General features: G+C 42.3%; 3 protein-coding genes and 1 long non-coding RNA gene across 7 annotated transcripts in view; 2 read left to right on the top strand and 2 right to left on the bottom strand.

Moving 5' to 3' along the window:
• The window catches only part of grnb (granulin b), a 17,099-nt gene extending 16,175 nt beyond the window's left edge, over window positions 1-924 (bottom strand). For 2 of the 4 annotated variants that reach the window (XM_034707526.1, XM_034707528.1), the window contains exons 1-2: window positions 761-924; window positions 409-475 (exon numbers count right to left, since the gene is read on the bottom strand). In XM_034707526.1, coding sequence (XP_034563417.1) covers window positions 409-420 — 12 coding nt within the window. In that variant the 5' untranslated portion in view covers window positions 421-475; window positions 761-924. Of the gene's footprint in view, window positions 1-408; window positions 476-594; window positions 712-760 lie in introns of those variants that run through there. The other 2 variants (XM_034707527.1, XM_034707529.1) reach the window with 2 other exon arrangements.
• LOC117829841 lies at window positions 532-11,362 on the top strand. Its single transcript, XR_004634703.1, has 3 exons — window positions 532-745; window positions 10,038-10,951; window positions 11,000-11,362. It is a non-coding gene; the product is annotated as an uncharacterized LOC117829841 (long non-coding RNA).
• LOC117829822 (protein FAM171A2) lies at window positions 2,360-19,011 on the bottom strand. Its single transcript, XM_034707530.1, has 9 exons — window positions 18,776-19,011; window positions 16,891-17,287; window positions 10,219-10,446; window positions 8,877-8,969; window positions 8,184-8,342; window positions 7,716-7,895; window positions 7,253-7,366; window positions 6,223-6,349; window positions 2,360-6,068 (listed from the first exon to the last, which is right to left on the bottom strand). Exons 2-9 carry the CDS (start codon window positions 16,985-16,987, stop codon window positions 4,571-4,573), a joined length of 2,496 nt encoding a protein of 831 aa, XP_034563421.1. The 5' UTR covers window positions 16,988-17,287; window positions 18,776-19,011; the 3' UTR covers window positions 2,360-4,570.
• Window positions 18,356-19,011, top strand: part of LOC117830530 (partitioning defective 6 homolog beta-like) — a 107,323-nt gene continuing 106,667 nt past the window's right edge. The window contains 1 exon segment of the mRNA XM_034708678.1: window positions 18,356-18,666. The gene's annotated coding sequence lies outside the window, so the exon portion shown is untranslated.

The raw sequence follows: 19,011 nt of genomic DNA, 5'->3' as shown, positions 1-19,011 counted from the left end.
CAAAAAAAAAAAGTTAAGTCTTACATTTACTTTAAAGAACACCTGACAATCACAGATAAATAAAAATGTTTTGTCTCTTTTGTACGGAGATATATTTTTTTACTTTGACAGATATTATCCTCATGTTTAGTCCCTCTCCATCTCTGCTCCTGAGAGCCTCTGTGGTTACTGTTTTCACACCAAGGCTTCTTCCTTTGTTCCCAGATACCTGCACTAACTGTGAGATCAGGTATCAGGTGTTTTCTTCAAGCTTATGATAACATCTCCAGTGATTTGTTGTCTGTGCTAATAAATAAATGTGTTTATTATTTCCTAAAACAACTGAAAACCCAACCTTTTTGGATAAGGCTGTTAAATTAAATATTGAGTAAGACTTTAAAAGCATTAATGAATGAGTGTTTTTATTACCATCATCATCATCAGGTGACTCCTGTGTTTATGAACAAAGAGCCCTGAGCTGCTCCTGTGACACCTCCTGTAACAGAAACATCATTAGTCATCATGATTCAGCCTCACATTAATAACAAGTGTTATAACTCATGCAATAATGAACACGTGAGGAGATTATAACACTTGACAGGATCAGGAACACACTTTTCACCAGCTCAGACTCAAATCAACAAGCTAACAAGAAGTCAGCTAATCCACTGGAAAAACAAGCTAGCATAGCATGCTAGGTGGCTAACAGTGAGCTAGCCGGTTTGAATGGTGTTGAGCGGAAGTCTCTCTTCTTCGTGGGAAACAGGTGAGTTGTTCTTACCTGTTGTGTTTGGTGCAGTGAGTCCAGGCCGGTCACATATATGTGGTCTTCACTGCAGCTGCAGACATCCAGGGCACAAAGCAGAGGCTGTGAGAGGCTGTTTTTCTCTCTGCTCACAATTCAATTATCACATGACACACTCACATGTGACTCTGCAGGCTGCACTTAAAGAGACAGTTGACAGCAGAGGGGAACATAGGAGGTGAACACAGCTGAATAACATCAACTATTTATCATTTAACTGGAGGGAAAGTTCAAAAACAAGGTATCAAGTCAAATGCATTCACTAAAATACAATACAAATAGATGCACTCAGTTTTATTGAGCATTTTCAAGTCATAACAAACATCTTCAGATTCAACACTAAATGCACCAATGCTTCCACAGTAATGGATTGTTATTGGCCCTCATGCAGGACAATCAACATTAAAGGTGCAGTTGGTAGGGATGGGATAAAAAACTATATTTTTTTGTGCTGAGTTTGGAAAAAAAAGTCATTATACCCATCGGTGCTCGTCAGTAATTGAAGTAATTTGAGATTATGGTGAAATCTCTGTGTTTTCCAAAGCCTTTGTATCAAGCAATGCTAGCAGGCGACCCCCTCCCACCCGTCTCACAGCCTCTTCAGCCTGTTGCCATCTGGAAGGAGACTACGCAGTGTCTCCGGGCCAGAACCAGAACCAGCAGACTGAGGGACAGCTTTATCCACCAGGCAGTCAGGACGCTGAACTCTCTCCCTGTTTGGCCCCCTCTTCCCACAGTGCCCCCTTCACAGACTTAACCCGGTCACTGACCCCGCCCCCCCAAATTAACTCTGAGGTCTGTCATCCTCAGGGCTCAAACGCACATACTCACTTTGATTTTAAATGGCACTATAGCAAAGTTTTAAACTGTATTTTATTATTTTTATTAGCTTACTTCTTATGTTTTTCTAGCTTTCCTATGTTTACCTGTTGTTGTCATTGCTTGAGTCTGAGAGAGAAACATAATATCAAATCCTCAGTATGTCTGGTCCATACTGCCGTTTATGTGACAATAAAGAAGAGTTTGACTTTGACTTTGATTATTCCCCTCGTTCCCGTTATCATGGACCAATCAGAGCTACTCTCCTACCCTCTGTCCTGATTGGTCGAGTGCAACCCCTACTACGTAGTCCTGATCTCAAACTATGATGATTTGTCACTTGCCTTGCCTTCAACAACGTTTCTACCAATTCTTTAATTTTGGTTTTAGAATAAGTATTTTTTAATTCCTTACATCTTCCAGTGAATAAGATTTTAATATCACTAGGTTATTTTTTTAATTTAAGAACATTTCAGGAATATAACATTTGTGGTCACATTATGTTTAGTAGTTTAAGTAGGTATGGATAGTGGGAATAAAAAGGATAAATAAATGCAGGTTATTTGTGTTGATGTGCACTCATTCACATCCACTTCAGTGCCAGAGTTCGGCCACCTTAGTTGAAGAAGTCTGGACACACCCCTGCTGCTCAGGGTCAGATCACTTCCTTTCTTTTGGCTCTTTTTTTAGTTTTTACATTTTTCTTGGAGTAGCTTATTACCTTTATATTTTCAAAATAAAAGCCCAGATGCCGACTGACGGTGGGAACAAATTTATTTCATTTTTCCTCATGTACAGAAAGAATCAATTTACAGTTTACAAACAACTGACCAGGTTCATGAAGCGAATGATTCACTGCACAGGATGAAGGCCTACAGTTCAATCCTCTTCAATAACCCCAACACACCCTCTTTACCTCTTCAGTTCATGTGACTGAACTCTCTCTGTCCAAACACAGGTTCACAAAATCTACTGAGAAAACAGGTCTTCTCATGTTAACATAACAAAAATAACAAGCAAGGAAACCACGATTGCACAACTCATAATTAGTCCAATATCTGGTCCAAAGAAATGTACAGTTACAGCAGTGGGTACGACCGTTCAGTAGGAGTCGTTTCATGGCCGTGTTTTTCTTCAAACTTTGAATCACATCACATTTTCAGTTTGTTCTGTAGGCTACACACGCGCATGAACAGCAAGCAAATGGGAGATAAGGACCAACAGATCAGCGTTACCCTCCACACAGCCTTTAAAGATTTCCACTCCTCAAAAATCAGGAATTTCAGAATCTGCATGAAGACGTAATTAATTCACAGTTGTTGATGTGTCGTAGGCAGTGGTGACGCTAGAAACAGCGGGCGCGTGTTGGTCAGTATGTCACTGTTGTAAACATTAACGACCGGAAGTGAATTTGTTAGAACTGGATTAAGGGAAAAGTCAGTGTATCTTCGTTTAACCAAGTTCATTTGGCAACACAATTCAATGCATCAGTGCATCACTTTTTTTTTCTTTTTTTTAAACGCCAAACATCCTGGATCAGCTCGAAAAAGGATTCGTTAAAAACACCCTAATCTACAAGTTACATGCACATCGTTATACACATAAAATCTCATATATCATCATACCATTTACAAGTTTGGTGAAAAAGAGGATAGATACAAGAAATCAAGATATTCAAGGACGTAAAAGCCGCAAGAAAAGTCGTAAGTTTTGGCAGGCATGCTCCCCAGAGTGACGAGTTGTTGTTGTTACCACGATGCAGTGTGCTTATTAGTGCTCGCCGATCTCGACGGGTTAGTTTAGGTGACGTCTAACTGCATTTAAAAAGGGACCTGCATGCCTATCACTCGATCCTTTGTGAAAGAAGGCACTTACAGGAGAGGAGTGGTACAGGTCCTGCCTACAAACAACCCCTGTAGGTCTCAGTCGGATATCAAACAGGTGAGTCTTCAAGTAAAGTGATGGTACAACGGTTCTTGGCGGTTGGGGGGGTTGTCTACGCAGGAGCCCGAAGAACTGTGGGGGGCTTTTGGTGCCTTCTCTTTATTTCATACATTCATAGTGTATGCATGCAAACTTTCTTTACCAAATGGTCTTTCAAATGTTTGGGAATATATTTACACGTCAGGAAACCGCAAAGATTCAAGTCTTCGCCTTCGACAACGGGAGAAAGGCAGATATGCAAAAAACTTTTGGCAGAGACGTAGATTAATCAAGACAGAGAGGATGAAGACGATGCTCAACATTTCAAATCTGAATAAGTAGATCGAACACATGAACACAATACAGGAAGAAGAGGAAAATCAAGAACATCCCTGAAGGAGCAAAATGCAAGCCGCACGGTGGATCTAATAGATTGCATTATCCATCACAGGGGAGAAATCAGAACACGTGATATGTTTCAAACATATCGAGCTCTGGGACGACGTTTCCTTTAAAGAAAACTTACTCTACTTACAGTCAAGGGAACAAGGTATATAAAGGAACAAGTGCACATCTTCTACCATCGATATGAACCTCAGGAGTCCAGGGAAGGAAACTAACTCTATACCCACCACTCCCATAAAACTCCATCTACCTCCAAATACTTCACGAGTCTCATTCAATGATCTATCAAAGTATTAGTAAGTGCTTTACTCTTATATTCTGCTCTATAAAATGGCTATTTCCACAGTCAGTAGATGCAACGGCTCAGACGATGGGTCAGTGACGTGATAGGTGACACAGTTCACAACAAACTGGATCGGTTTCAGAACGCGACAGATCTTCTCAGTGGAGACCAGTGAGATTCACCGACAGTAAGACTACGAAAAGTGCAAAAGCACCTCACCAGAAACACAAAGGTCAAACAACAACCTGAAAATGGACCAGTGAAGCATGGTTGTGCTTATTGTGAGATCTCTCTGTGAACACATCACTCAGATTCCCCCCCGTTAAGATCATGAAAAGGTCCAGTGATCGGAGAGTTCACTTCCTGGGGTGGAAGACCATGAGAGGCCGGTCTTCGATCTTCTGCCAGGGACTCTTCTTGTTCTCGTCTTTGTCGTCTGGATCGTCCTCGGGACTGGTCATGGAGTCGCGGCGGTTCTCGCTGTTGCTGCTGCGGCTGCTGTTCACACGACTGCGCCCTCTCCTGGGGATGGTGGACCCTCGGGAGGACGGGCCTTCGTCGAGGAGCGGGGTGAGGGAGTTCTCCTCGGGTGAGACCGGGCGGCCCTCGCTGCTGCTGCTGGGATCGCTGTGGTCCGCCGGGTAGGCGAGCTTGGAGTAGGTCTTCCCTCCACTGTTGCTGACACCATGGCTCTTCCGTCCTCCTGTCCCCCAGCGCTCATCTTTGCCCTTCCGGTTCACTCCGGACTTGCGTTCTTGCGACTCCAGAGGCGGTTCCAGATTGATGTCTCGGCCAGCGCTGCTCGGACCACTCAAGAATCCACAACCTCCACCTCCACTCAGATCATTCGCAACATCAATGTAGGAGTGGCGGACGTGAGCGTTGTTGCGTCCATCCAGGGAGATGAACCAGGCTCTCGGGTGCTGCTTGACGCCCAGCTCCAGGAGCTTCTTCTCCGTCAGAGCCTGCAGCTCGCCGTTCATCTGAGCCATGGTGGAGTCGTTGAAGAGCACGGGGATCGTCACCGGCCCACCGGAGGAGTCGGACGCCCAGCTGGGCTCCTCTGAGTCGTCACCTTGGGATCCACCTTGCTGTGACTGCTGACCTTGTTTCCCGGAGTGGTGGTGGTGATGCTGCTGGCCTCCTCCCATCTGTGCTCCGTCTTTGTCTCCATCCTTTTGGTCTTTTCCATCTTTACCAGAGAACTCAGAGGGCAGGCGCATGTAGTGGGCCGGGATGACGAGGGTGGGCACCATGCTGCGGTACATGTTCTCCTTCATCTGATCGATGGAGCTGCAGAAGATGATCTGACCTGGCTGGGTGTTGAGGGACGTGGGTCTGGCGAGGCCGTCTGCAGCTGTGGCTGAGTACTCAGGAGGTTTGTCTGACTGGCTCGGCACGTATCCTTGGAAGCGAGGCGGGGACGGGGGATCGGAGGAGTACCCTCGATTGTCGTTGGCGCTGTGGTGTCGGTGGTACTCAGACTCCTTCCCCTCCATGGGGCTGTAGCTCCGGTTGTAGTCTTCATGCAGCAGAGGGTTGTCCAGGTTGTTGGTCTCTGTTGCTCGTGTGACCTTCATAGCGAAGCTTTCACCTCGCTGGGAGCCTGAATTATTCTTCCCCTTGGCGTGTCGCAGCATGTGTGCAGGGACATGTTTGGTTAAGTCCTCCTTTGAGCTGCGGTAGTCTCGAGACGGGGACATTTCAGATTTGTCATTAGCTGCAGCAGAATCCACATGACCTCCACAGATCAGGTTCAGGCGGGACGTAGATGTGCCCTGGTCTCTCTTTGCACCGTTCAGATTGGCTGTGTGAGGCTTCCCTTGCTGTCGACGAGGTTTCAAACACTTTCGTCTGAAAGATAAAACAGACATTTCAGGTCAGAGATGAAAACAAAACCGTCTCTGGAGTCTGATCGAATGATAAATCCAAGGTATCACTTTTAAAATCATATCTCAACCGGCTAATAGAAAGCTCAATCCGAGACCTGCGCCTACGCTCCCCACACCTGCAGTAGTAGAGCAGCACGCAGAGCAGAATCAGCACAAGCAGGGCCAGGGAGCCCAGGATGGAGAGCAGGAACAGGGTGTGGTAGGTGGTGATGTCCCTCAGGCCTGGATGAGACAGACCCAATCCTGCAAGACAGAGAGGGGACCAAGAGTCACTTTGAAGATCTTTCAACTACTAATATTCCAAGTTTTTTCTGACAACGACAACAAATCAAACAAATCTTGACTATTCAGACACCTATCAGTCATTTTTCAGTCATTAAAACCCCTGCTTAAAAGACAGAACAGTTCAAAACTTCATCTAGACCTTTATTTAAGACTAGAGAATCACTGAGGTTTGTTTTATCTGCAATGATGTCAAGATACAGAGAAATACATACAACAACAAATCAACACGAGACATAACTCAGTCAGACATTTAGAGGTTGAGAGGTTTGGGATCGTAAATATTGGACACAGAGTTTGAGTCTTGAGCCAGGAGTCATTCTTTAAAAAGAAGTAAAAACATATGTGGTGTTATTCTTCAAAAACTGCTTTCGGGGTGCAGGTGGCCTTGCGGTCTAAGTGCGCCCCATGTACAGAGGCTGTAGCATCGTTGCTGGTTGGACTCTGGGCCTGACTGTTTGCTGCTTGTCTTCCCCACATTCCCTGTCTCTCTTCAGCTGTCCTATCAATAAAACTTAAAAATAACAAACTAAAAACACACTGCCCTCTCATTATCGTCAAACATCTCCAGCCTCATGCTTTTACCTTGCTACTGTTTGTGAATGTTATTTCACTTATTCAGGGTTAAAAAAAGATCGAAGCATCAACATAAATAATGCTCCATAGTAACATCTAAATCTCTCTCTGTAGCACTTTCCAAAGTCTGTCACTGCTGTGAGCAACAACACCTGGCTTTCTGCACCACAGAGAGCACTTCATATCTTCTCTCAGGAGACGTACGGTGCAGGAACATCTGCTGGCACAGCAGCAACACCGAGGATGAAACACAGACTGCAGAGCGGAGGCAGAGATGAGTTACTGTACCTGAAGACGACGGGAAGGCGGCTAACCAGTATCCCATCTGAGGAACCACAACGTTCCACACAAACTGCTGGCCGTCCTTCTTGATGTAGCCTGTCCCGTTCCTGACCCACAGACCTGTACAGACGTAAAGTAGAGACGTTACATATGATATGAGGAACACACAGCTGCTGTCATATGACCATAGACTGTATAAATAATGGACGTAGTATCCGTGACATCACCCGTCTGTTTCTGAAGCTCTGTTTTGAGGCCAATCGGCGGCGGCAGCCATATTGGAAATGCTGAACTCAACATAACTGCTGTTGAGTGAGTGTGAGGTAAAGAGGCGGGCTTTGAGCCTCCTCGCCAACAGCTACAGTGTTCCCGCCTGTCAATCACGTCAGCTGTGCCTCTCATTGGAAGACTCGTAATCTAAATATCTTCCAAATTGCAGTGTTATAAAAAAATTCATTGTTTCACTGACCCGTCCTCGGCTGATACAGCCATGCAGGAACACTCGTAGCCATCCTGTTGCGAGTGTCCGACGGCAGCGGCACAGAGACGTGGATCGGATCCGAGACCTGGATCGGGGTGCCATCTTTGTCGAAGAGCTGAATGCTGACCACGGCTAAAGCTGTCAGGTCTGTCCAGCCGGTTTCTGCACCTGAGCGGAGAAAGGGACATGTGATGAGGTTTAATTCATGATGTAACTATGCAGACTCTGAAACACTGACTTCCTCTTCTGTGCCTGAATTTACTCCAGACTTTTATGCCTTTAAAAGCAGTCTAAAACAGCAGCTCTGCATTAAATCCTTCCTACATGGAGGTTAGAATGTTTGATTTTCTTGTGAAGTCAGGTCTTGTACAGTGAAAGTTTAGAGGGTGTAGTTTGTTGTACTGATGGAGTGCTTCGTGCAGTTACGCAGAGACAAGAAAGCACATGAACACCCACCTGAGCTGTTGGTCTCCTGCCCCAGCAGGAACGGGAAACCCCCGATCTCATACTGAGTCCTGGCCGTGGTCAGAGCGGCAGACAGCGCCGTGTAGTTGGAGTTTGACGGCAGCTGAAGGGATTTCCTCTGAAGCTGCACCAGCGGCTGGTTACGAGCTCCTGGTGAAGAAAGTCAGACATTGTTTGTTCGTAACACGGGGTCACTGAAATGTTAAATCTACGATGGGTTGGAAAGATGTGAGTCGAGGAGACGGGTGTGAGTTTTCTGTGTTTGCTGCGGACAGACTCATTTAAAACATGATGACAGAATCACTGTCAGAAGGTCAAACTGTCCAACCAGAGCGGCAAAACACAGTTATGGTTCCTTTAAAGGTGTTAACATCGTCAAACTGTCCACTGTGGTTCAAATCTTTGAAAAACTAGATCCCTGATTGTGACTGCTCCTTCACAAATTCAACAGGATTTAAAAAGCATGCATGAACAAGAATCTGGGACTGGAACTGGGAGAGGCTCCAGGGAAGACCCAGAACTCAATGGAGGGATTATTCATCCCACCTGGTCTGGGATCCTCAGGAGAAGCTGGAAAGAGTTGCTGGTGAGAGGGATGTCTGGGTCAGTCTGCTTGGACCTGACCCTGGATAAGTGGAAGAAAATGGATGGATGGACAAGAATCAAACACTAAGGTTTCTTTACCTGGAGATCCAGACAGCACCTGCAGGACGTCATCATACAGGATGAGAGTCCCTGGCCTCTGGACGAGGAGGTACAGGCTTACTGATGCATACACTGAAAAGAAGAAACACTTTAATCAAACACAGCAGGCGTCCAGGGGATTTCTGCAGGATTACAGCGACATGTAGGATCCTTAAAAAGCACACAGCACGAAACTAAACACCAGATTCTGCAAAGTTCATGCAAAAGTTCTGTGACAGGACAAATGCATGAATGCTCTATCCACTTCTTCTGATCCCCTGTGCGATGTTAACCCTCTCTCGGTCCTTCCAGGAACATGATTCAAGACCTAATCTCACTATAGTCGTATCTTATGGATTCACACATGCACTAAAGTCCTGAAAACTTTCTTCAGGGTGAGCCGTGTGTGTGAACGCAAACAGCAGAAACTTCCCCCCGACTTTACCCGCCCTACTTCCTGCCAGCCTCCAGGTAAGATTAGACTTCTGTGAGGGGTACTGGAGTGAAACCAGAAGAGTGGCATGCAACAAGATGAAACAAATATCTAAGGTTGCAGAAGGAGAAAAAGCACAAAAGATGTCTGCACATCTGTTTGTTTACATGTGGCTAGGTCTCTGTTGCATCGCCTGCCATCATGCTGTAATCATAACACTGTGGTTGTCGCAGCTTGCTTCTGCCTTCTTGCACATTTCAGGTCAGAGCTTAACGTTTCCAGGATTTATCAGCGGTGTAAAGAAGCTACATTCAATTCTTCCTCTCCTTTATCCAGATTTTTTACACCCCTGCATTTCCTAACCACACTCTCCTGCTAAAATGAAGATAATTAATGTGGCATGGGTCTGGATGAGCAGTAGAAACAATGTGATAGGTCAAATCATTTAAGTTCTTCAGGTTTTTGGTGGTTCACAGCAGTGACTGTGTTCTGCAGGTCTCACAGGGCTGACTGAATCTGCACAAAAAGGTCTAAAATCGCCTCCAGCCAAACAAATCCACTGTCAAAACAATAACCCTTTCACTTTATACACGCATAACTGAAACTGACGGCCTGAAATCTCACAAAAACTATCTAAGAACTGAGTTCAGAGCCTCCCTCTGATGAGCAGAAGGGTTTAAAGTCTCACATTTAATTCACAAATGTCTCTTAATGTTGTTTATTTTCAGAGGAGACTCGATTCAACACTTCTGAGGAATTCCCAAAAACCGCACGACGACAGCTGCACTGACAGAGAGGAAGATAAGAGGCGGATTCTACGCCTTGATGGAGTCATCAGAGGATAAAACACGAGGCGGTGAAAGTGCTCTTCACGCTCGATTAGCCACACCGCCCTCCTCGCTGACTTACGTGGGATTCTGCTGGAGTGCCAGGGCACAGAGTTGGTGACGTAGTCCTGTTTGGAGGCTGTGATGATGACCCATGTCCCCGTGCGGTATGGGAAGCTGACTCTCAGAACGCCATCCCTGCCCGCCCTGCTGGACGCCAAGACGGTCTGATTCCCGTGAACTTCCACCTGAGCGTCCGCCAAGGGGGACAGGTCGCTGTTGTCGAAAACCTGGACTTTAATCTGCACCTCTGAAAGAAAAGGAAAAAAGAGAGATTGATCTTCTACCTTTATTCATCCGGCCACCTTGGCTCTGATGCAAGAACGGCATCATTATGCAGCATCATGATGATCCGGTCTCAGGTGACCTTCATTAGAGGGGACCGTTAATGTGAAACAACAGCAGCTGAGCAGAAACACTGTGGAACAAAATCTGACACTTTGAGACTCCTTAGGGTCACAGGTCTGCAGCAAGAAGTGAAGAGTGCGACATATTCTTTGGTGGATAGTGTTCTCTACATATTTGGAACAAGTCCCATAATTTGAGGCCTTAAAGGGGCGTTAAATGATAGGGATGTTAAGAGGCACAAATATCTTGGCACTTTTATCAATGATAAACTTACATTCAAGCATCAGGTTGACGCTGTTGGCAAAAAGGCTCATCAAGAATGTATTTTCATCATAAGCTCAGGGGTTTTACTGTCAACAAGACTTTTATGCAGATGTTTTATTTAATCGCTTTTAACTCTTTCAATGGTTTGCTGGTACGGGTCCACAAGTCTGAAAAATAAAAAGAGACTTCAGGTTATTGTGAAGATATGCAGCAGGGTTGCGGGCACATCCCTGCCTGACATGTGGAGCCTTTATCGAACCAGGACCCTCAGCAGAGCCTGGTCCATCGTGGAGGACCCGTGCCATCCTCTCTTTAGTGAGTTTCGCCGTCTTTCCTCGCAGATACACGCTGCCAAAAAGCAGGACAAATAGGAAGAGAAACTCTTCTGTCCTGCTAGCAACTGGCCTGCTTAATGATGCCACATAACACTACTGTTTTTATCTTGTGACTGTTCTAAATGTTGTAATGTTGTGGTGTAATTTGTTGTACTGTTACAAATTTCCCCCAGGGATAATAAAGAAACCTTGAACCTTGAGAGGCAAGGGAAGAAAACACTCAGAACAGTCCAAATTTGTGTCTACCACTTGCAGAGCTAGCATCTCCTTGCAGGTTAGCGTCCTCATGCCTGTGCTGGTTCCTCATGTCTCTGGTGGAGTGGTTATATGTCAGTTTAACCAGACACAGCCTACATACAACTTTATCTCCATTTACTAGATCAACATACTGACATATAACCACTCCACCAGAGCGCTGCCAGACGACATCTGTCACCTGTGCTCGTTCCCATCCGCTCAGGCTGGAGCCAACCCAGCTGTCATTAGTAGATTAGTAGATTATGATCTGTGACACTGCAGACAATCTTTGGCCAATCAATACGGTTTTATATTAATGCCAAAGTGTGGGTTTTATGTCTTGCACCAGCTGCTCCCTGGGAAGCCATTCCACTTGAAGAAGGGAGGAGAGAGCTGCTCTGCCCACAGGGAGAGAGCTACATCGTCAGCTGTTTGGAGGTATTTCAAACTTGCTGCACATGAAAGTTCTCTGGCTAGTCCATGTTTTGAGGGGTTAAAGTAGCACATGTATCTCGCCAAATAACACCATTTAGTAGCTGTTTCAAGGTCCTTTTAAAAACAATTGGAGTTCTCATCTCGTCTTCGTCTCACTAGCTTTAAAAGGAATGCTGAAGTGGAGCTGGATGCTGCCTGATTTCTTTAAAAACATCTGTTTCGTGTTGCAGCTGCTGTGGAGCCATTTGCAGCCTGGATCTGAAAGCGATCTGTGAATAAAGCTTACTGTCTTCATGATTCACCACACAGAAAACCAATGATCCCACTCTCTTCCACACAGGAAACATGCAGGTTCATAAGTTGACACTCGGTCTGCACAGGTCCTCGTGTTAGCCTAAAGCTGAGGTGTCAATATGAGGAGGCCTCTCCTCCATGCTCTGTGTGTCACGTATTCTCTACAATGACTAACATCCTGTTGTTTCAGAGCACCATCATGCACCAGCACCATAACACGGTCCCCTGGTGATCTGGTGCAGACTAATCGTTTCCAGTAGCCGTGGATTAAAACGACGACGATGATGATGATGATGATGTTTGCAGTCATCGCAGACACTCCCATCATAAATCCATCGCGTGGCTATGTCTGCCCTTCATCCTCTCCTGCTTTTCAGCGCCTGAACATTTTGTTTCTCATCTCGCCTCCTGATCGGGGAGGATGTGGGTCACGCTGGGGGGATGTTTCCATGGATACACGCTGACTCTCCAAAAGCCGGCTTGTTGTTGCTCAGCTCCCTGTAGCACCAGGAGCTGTCGTCCTCTAAAACCCTCCGAGCCTCCAGAGACAGGGCTAATGGCCGCAGTCAGATTATACACAGCATGTATGTACGTGTGTGTTTGTGTGTTTGTATCTTTTGTCTCTGTGTGTAATTGCTGTAAAGCATTACCATAATTGCTTCAATAAAGGCTCCCTTGTGAGTTTGTGGGGTGGATTTCCTCCATTTGGGCTCCACATTGAAGCACTGTGGCTCCATTGAGAGAAACACTGAGAGTCACAGTGTCACATCGAGAGTCTGGGAAATTTCAGGCTCTTCAAACGCTCGAGTACAGCCGAGAGTCAGTGGAGTGTAAACCCTCCACTGACTCTTTAGGTCGAGATAAACCCTCAGGGCTAAATCAAACCGGTAGATATTAAAGACAGAGAGATATTTGAAAGATGAAGATAGATTCAAGTTCCTCATCTACTTCACATCGTCACTTAAACCTTACAGACTGCACAACTCCTCCCTCTGATCACTAAACAATATCCTGTACTCTGTACAATAAGCGTGCGATATACTGTGCAATATCCCTGCCAGTTTAAAATCATTGTATATATTTCCTTCATTCCTAGTGCTTCTGTACATAGCTAACTCTAACTATTCTGCGCTTCTGTATATACTTTTTTATTTTATTTTATTCTATTTTTATTTGATCTTTGTCTTATTCTAATTTAATATGATCTTTATTTTATTCTATTCTATCTTTATTTGATTGTATTCCATTTTTATTTGATCTTTATCTTATTTTTATTTGATCTTTATTTTATTTTTATTTTGTTTGTATTTATTTCTTATTATATTCCTTCTTCTATTAAAATCTAACTGTCCTTCATATTTTTTATGAGAACCTTGTAATGCCTGAATTTCCCTCCCCAGGATGAGTAAAGTATTTCTGATTCTGATTCTGAAAAGGAACTAAGGCAGAAAAAATCATGTTGGTAAATTCAGTTCAGTTGAGAAAGAGCAGAAATATTCACACAAGTTAACCAATAACTTAAAATCAATGTTGTGTAGACATCATCCGTCGACTGAGTGATCAATTCATAAACTAATCATTCCAACCATCAAACCCAGCAGCCCCCTCGTTCTGCATCAGAGCAGATTCTTTGTCTGCTAATCACTTTAACAACACCTTGCAAATAACCGCGAGTCAGGAGAACTGCCGAGCTGCTCTAAAACACACCCGAGGTATCAATTAATCAACATTTTAATCAGTCAGGAAGCTGCACAGGAGCGGAAATCCATTACTGTTAAATCTAAATTAGGTTCTGCACAATGGAGGAATAACAGTTTAGAAGGTAAAAGGTAACTTCCTCTGAGGCGTTGTTGAATGAAGTGTTGAGATGTTAATGTAACAGAGAGGATAACGACATGAAGAGATGTCTGGGATTCAAATATGTGGGGATGGAGTGAGGACAGTCAGGACATGTTGATGTTGTAGCAGCTCTCCATTAGGCCTATACACAGTTTGTAGTTTAATATTTAGTTGTTCTAAAGTGCATCCTACTTTATATTAAAGAACAAAGCCAATTAATGGCAGCCACATAAATATTAACATTAAATAAACATTATTAAAAGCAAACTGAAGACCGACCTTTATAGTCTTGATTTTAACTGAGTCTTACTCCATCTTACTTTATTTATTCATTATTTACTCACTTTTTTAAGTATATACTGTCTTATTTTAAATTATTATATTATTCAGTTAATTTGTATTTTTTGTTTATTTAAATTTAATGTGGATTATTCAATTTTTTATTTAGTTATTAATTTGATTTGATCGTACATAATTTTTACTGATTACCCCTTAGCATTGTAATTATTTATTCTAGTTTTACTTGCTGTATTTACTTATTTTACTGGTTTAATATTTTATTGTTTTATTATTTTATTAATTGAATTTATATTGGTGAGTTCAATTTCCTGTGTTGAAGTTTAACATCTTATTCATCCTCCAGTGTTTCCTCTTTAAGATATCATGACAGCGCTTCCTCGATTCATTCAGGAACTTTTTTTTAATTTTTCATTAGTAAATTGTTTTTGTATCATTATCATTAAAGTCTGATTCATTGATCAATTGAAATCTAGATTATTCACATCAGTGAAAGAAGAAATACGAGTAAACTCAGCTCCTGATTATGCCAAGAAATACCTTGGCACTCCAAGAATCAAAAGTAGAGCCCAGTTAAGCAGAGAGTCCCCTACAGGGTGTTATGTAACTTTTGTTTTTGTCTATCATAGTACACCTTCAATGTCAAAACACATTCAGGACACTTTGGAGAACATTTGAACAGTAAATCCTAATGCATAATATTCTATTGATTGTTGTTTGTGTGAATATTTATCTGTAAGAAGTTACTTAAGATGCAAATAAACGCAGATCCTGCACAAAAGTAGAACTTAGTATCAACATATTTCATTATTTGATTTGATTATATATTGTATTATATTTTATTTTTTCATTTATTATTTTAATGTTTCTAATTTATCCTTTTCACTTTTTCTATTGTCCCGATGTGACATCATCTTCTATTCTGAAAACCTCTTTTATTGTCCTTCAACTGGCCGCATATAAAATGTAAATGTTTTAAGTGTTTGCTGAATGTTTTTGTTGATAATTATTATTATGGTTTTTTTTTTTGGTTTTTTTTAACTCTGTAAAGCTGTAAAACTTTGAATTGCTCTTCTATGAATGGTGCTTTATAAATAAACTTGCCTTGCCTTGAATGCCTTTATTTAATCATCCATTTTCATTTATTTATATTAGAAAAACCTCTTTAAAGCTGCTGTGAGGAACTTTTGTTTTGTATCGATTCTGGCACCCCCTTTTGGACAAAGCGATACCTCTTATCTCTTGTCCTATACATGCAAAAGTAGTGTTTTCAACAAAAACCTCATCCTGTTGTCTTTTAAAAGTTAACTTTATCAGGCAATGTGATTATTCTCCATGAAAACAGTCAAATAAAGGCTGATTCTGAAGCGAGATGTCCATCATCTGGTCTGAAACCTACCCCCTCAGAGCGGTTTCAGGCATCAAAAATGACAACAGAGAAGGTGTCAGTGTTGCTGCTGATGGTCTTGTTTGCTATTGAAGGTCATAAAGAGGCATCAGTATCATTTTCAGTCTGTTTCTCAGCCAGTTCAAAACTCCTCACAGGGCCTTTAACAATGATTTATTGGTCTATTGTCACACCACTTTACTCTGTTTGATCTACGTTTACTCTTTTGAACCTCTTGCGTTGTATTTTGTTTTGCATTTTAATAAAACCCTACCCTCCTCCTCAAAAAGTTTACTTTGTTTTTCAAACCATGCTTTGTTTGTCAAACATTTGTTTTTAAAGGTACAATACATATAAAGTTATTATTATTATTATATTATTATCTTGCTGAGTTTTACTTCACATTAAATAAACATACTGTGCAAAATAACCTCCAACACCCTGCAGGTAGCTTTATCTATCATGCATCCTAATCTGATATGTTAAGTCTGAAATATGAACTTCCAAAGTGGATCACAGTCACATGAATGTTGTTGTTAAAAGGAGCATCATATCTGAGTGTATCCACCATGTGCATGCAGCAGTAATGTCATCACAGTGAGTGTACTCGAGTAAATGTACTCAGTTACAATGCAGCTCTGTCTGTGAGCATCCATGCGGCTCAAAATAGCTTGAAGCATGAATAATGCACTGTAATTACATAATGTCCTTCAAACATGCACACCACAATATAAACAGAGGTGTGTTCAAAGCTGCAGATGCATCACTGTTATTGTTCTTTGTCTTTTTTTTAATGCACTGATATGAGAGCAGTTTTTGATGACTGACACGTTTCCAGGACCTCAGGCCTCTCCAGCCTCTCCAGTCTCTCTGTCAGTATTGTTTATCAGATATGAAGGAAGGCCTGTGTGGACTGCAAATCAGGCCTGACATCACAGGAGACTATCTCTAAGGCCTGGTAGGTGAAGCTGCTCTCAGATCAGAGTGAAACACCACACACATGTACTGTATGTGAGCACAATCACATTCAACCAGCAGTGTGGCCCTCTTTGATATATATATGAAGGAATCCACACAATAAAGGTAACATTACGCAGCGGATAGGAGCAGAAAACCTCCCCCAGTGCGCGCTGACTCTCAGCCAACATCTTATCAAAGCGCAGGGCTGCAAGGATCGACGGTTCTGTCGACAAAAGCCATAAAACAGCAACCACTCCCATCTCCTCATTGTGCTGCATCCCCTGTATGGCGAGCTTACCAACTGCTCCCTGCTCTGGGAGAGATTTGGCCAGCGCCTCCCAAACCGCGCACACCGAGGCGAAGAGGAGCAAGCGGGAGATGAAGTCTGCTGGCATCCTTCTACATCTCTAGTCCCAGCTCCAGGTCGGCCGTGTGTCCATAGTCCTCCCAGCCGTGTGTGAGAGAGCCTTCCTCACTCCTCAGACATGGCTCGGATCTCAGGCGGTGAATGGAGATGCTGCCGTGTGTGTGTGTGTGTGTGCGTATGTGTGTGTGCGGGCTTCGCCTTGTTTTTATTGTCTGAGGCTGGAGGAGGAAAAAGGGTCCAACGTTTCCCTCTGCCGAGCTGCAGGGGAACAGCGGCTCTGCTGCTGCTGCTTTCCCTTTCCTCTATGTTCCTCCCCCCCAGGGTTAGACTGGTGCATCACAGGAATAAACACAGAGAGGGAAGAATAAAAACACAAACACTGCATACATAGAAACAATGGAGGTGGGAGGGGCAAACAAGATAATATGCATTGTTGAAAAAGTTAAAATAAGAAAAACCTCATAGATAGTTATATGGAATTAAATAAATGTGACCTTTGTTTACGTATATATTAATTATTAAAAATAAGATTAATTAATTGACTTAATTAAATAATAATTTATTTAAAGGTGTTGCCTATATACACGTTTAAATAATAAAAAAAACGATTTGCAGATTGTCATATGTTTTATGCTTTCCCATATAAATTAGTCTTTTTATTTTTCTAATTACTAAGTATTTCATGTAATTCTTAAACTGATAATAATACATTTTCAGAATAATTGCATCATTATGTAAAAATTAAGATAAGATAAGATATTACTTTATTGTACCCCGGGGGGGAATTTCATTTGTTGCAGCAACCCAGACATAAGTGCAATCAAGAAAAAGTTTAAATTAGTAAAATAAAATAAGTAAAAGTAAAAATAGATAATTAAAGATAGAATACAATTTAGATAAATACAATATTACAAATGGATTAAATAGTAGTAATTACAGGCAGGATTAAAACAAATTCAGTAGTGACAGGTTGAAATGTAATAACAGTAAAAGGAGGGTTTAAAAAAAAAAAAAAAGAAAATGAATTAAAAAATAATAAAATTCTGGATATTAATGTTCACATCAAATCCAGTAGAATAAAACGTTCATGGATATATTAAATAAATCGAGAGAAATTTTTGTAAACAAAATCCTATTTTTCATTTAGTTTGCGTAGTGACGTTGCAGTAACGTCATTTAACGACCGTTGACCTTGTTGCCTTGGCCCTCCTTAAAACCCCGCCCCCCTGAGGTCAACTCTTTAAACTTTAAATCTTAATTAATTTAAAATTGTATTAAATTCATGCTGGGACGTAGATGTAGCTTTTTTATAATGTATAATTTACAATAAATGAAAATAATAAAAGTATTTATCGTATTTTTTTAATTTATGTAATGACGTTTCAGCGACCGTTGGTGACCCTTGACCTTTGAATGGTGGATTCACATACCTTACTTTAGCATTTTCTAATCAACTAGTACCAAAAAGTTTACTGAATCGATTTAGCAAAGTTTAAAAAGTTCTTTAATCAAATATCAATGGAATGCTGTTCGTTTTTATCATAAGAAACGAGAAAGAAAGCACGAAGGTGGGAGCAAAGATGTCTAACTGAAGCTATGAGGATGCTAACTGCTAACATGGCTGAGGACTGGTGGTCAAACATGGAGGATAAAGAGCTCAACGAGGATGACGGTGACTAAGAGGACGAGCTACACAAGCTACACTCTGTAAGTTAACATTTTATACTGCATTTACTGCTTCTGTGCTGTGCTGTGGTGTTAGCTTCACTCCGAGGCCGCTAGGTGGCTAATGGCTGCTTTAACAAACAGAACTCACCTTGAGTTGAAGTGTCTTTCTCAGCTGCAGTGTGTATTGTGGTTGCTGTGAGGCCTTTTCATGCATTCACTCTGTTTACAAGTCAGATACTAAATCAGCTGTAACCGCTTTGAACTTTTAATATCATCTAGTTGAGTCTTGTTTTACTCAGTTTCATAATTACCCAATTAGACAGGCTAAACAACCTCCATCTTCCTCTGTATTAAACCTCCCATCTGCAATGCTCACTCTCATAT

This window comes from Notolabrus celidotus, chromosome 18, assembly GCF_009762535.1.
Source record: "Notolabrus celidotus isolate fNotCel1 chromosome 18, fNotCel1.pri, whole genome shotgun sequence".
Lineage (NCBI taxonomy): Eukaryota > Metazoa > Chordata > Actinopteri > Labriformes > Labridae > Notolabrus > Notolabrus celidotus.
Note: the sequence above shows the minus strand (reverse complement) of the source record. Positions and strands in the feature narration are given on the sequence as shown.

Excerpts from the sequence above, each read along its gene's own strand:
- LOC117829822 (XM_034707530.1), bottom strand. The coding sequence starts at position 16,987 with ATGCCAGCAGACTTCATCTCCCGCTTGCTCCTCTTCGCCTCGGTGTGC. Across the intron at positions 7,367-7,715 it reads GCTGTATCAGCCGAGGACGG|GTCTGTGGGTCAGGAACGGG; the intron begins GTCAGTGAAACA and ends ACGTCTGTACAG. Across the intron at positions 6,350-7,252 it reads CGCCTTCCCGTCGTCTTCAG|GATTGGGTCTGTCTCATCCA; the intron begins GTACAGTAACTC and ends TCTGTCTTGCAG.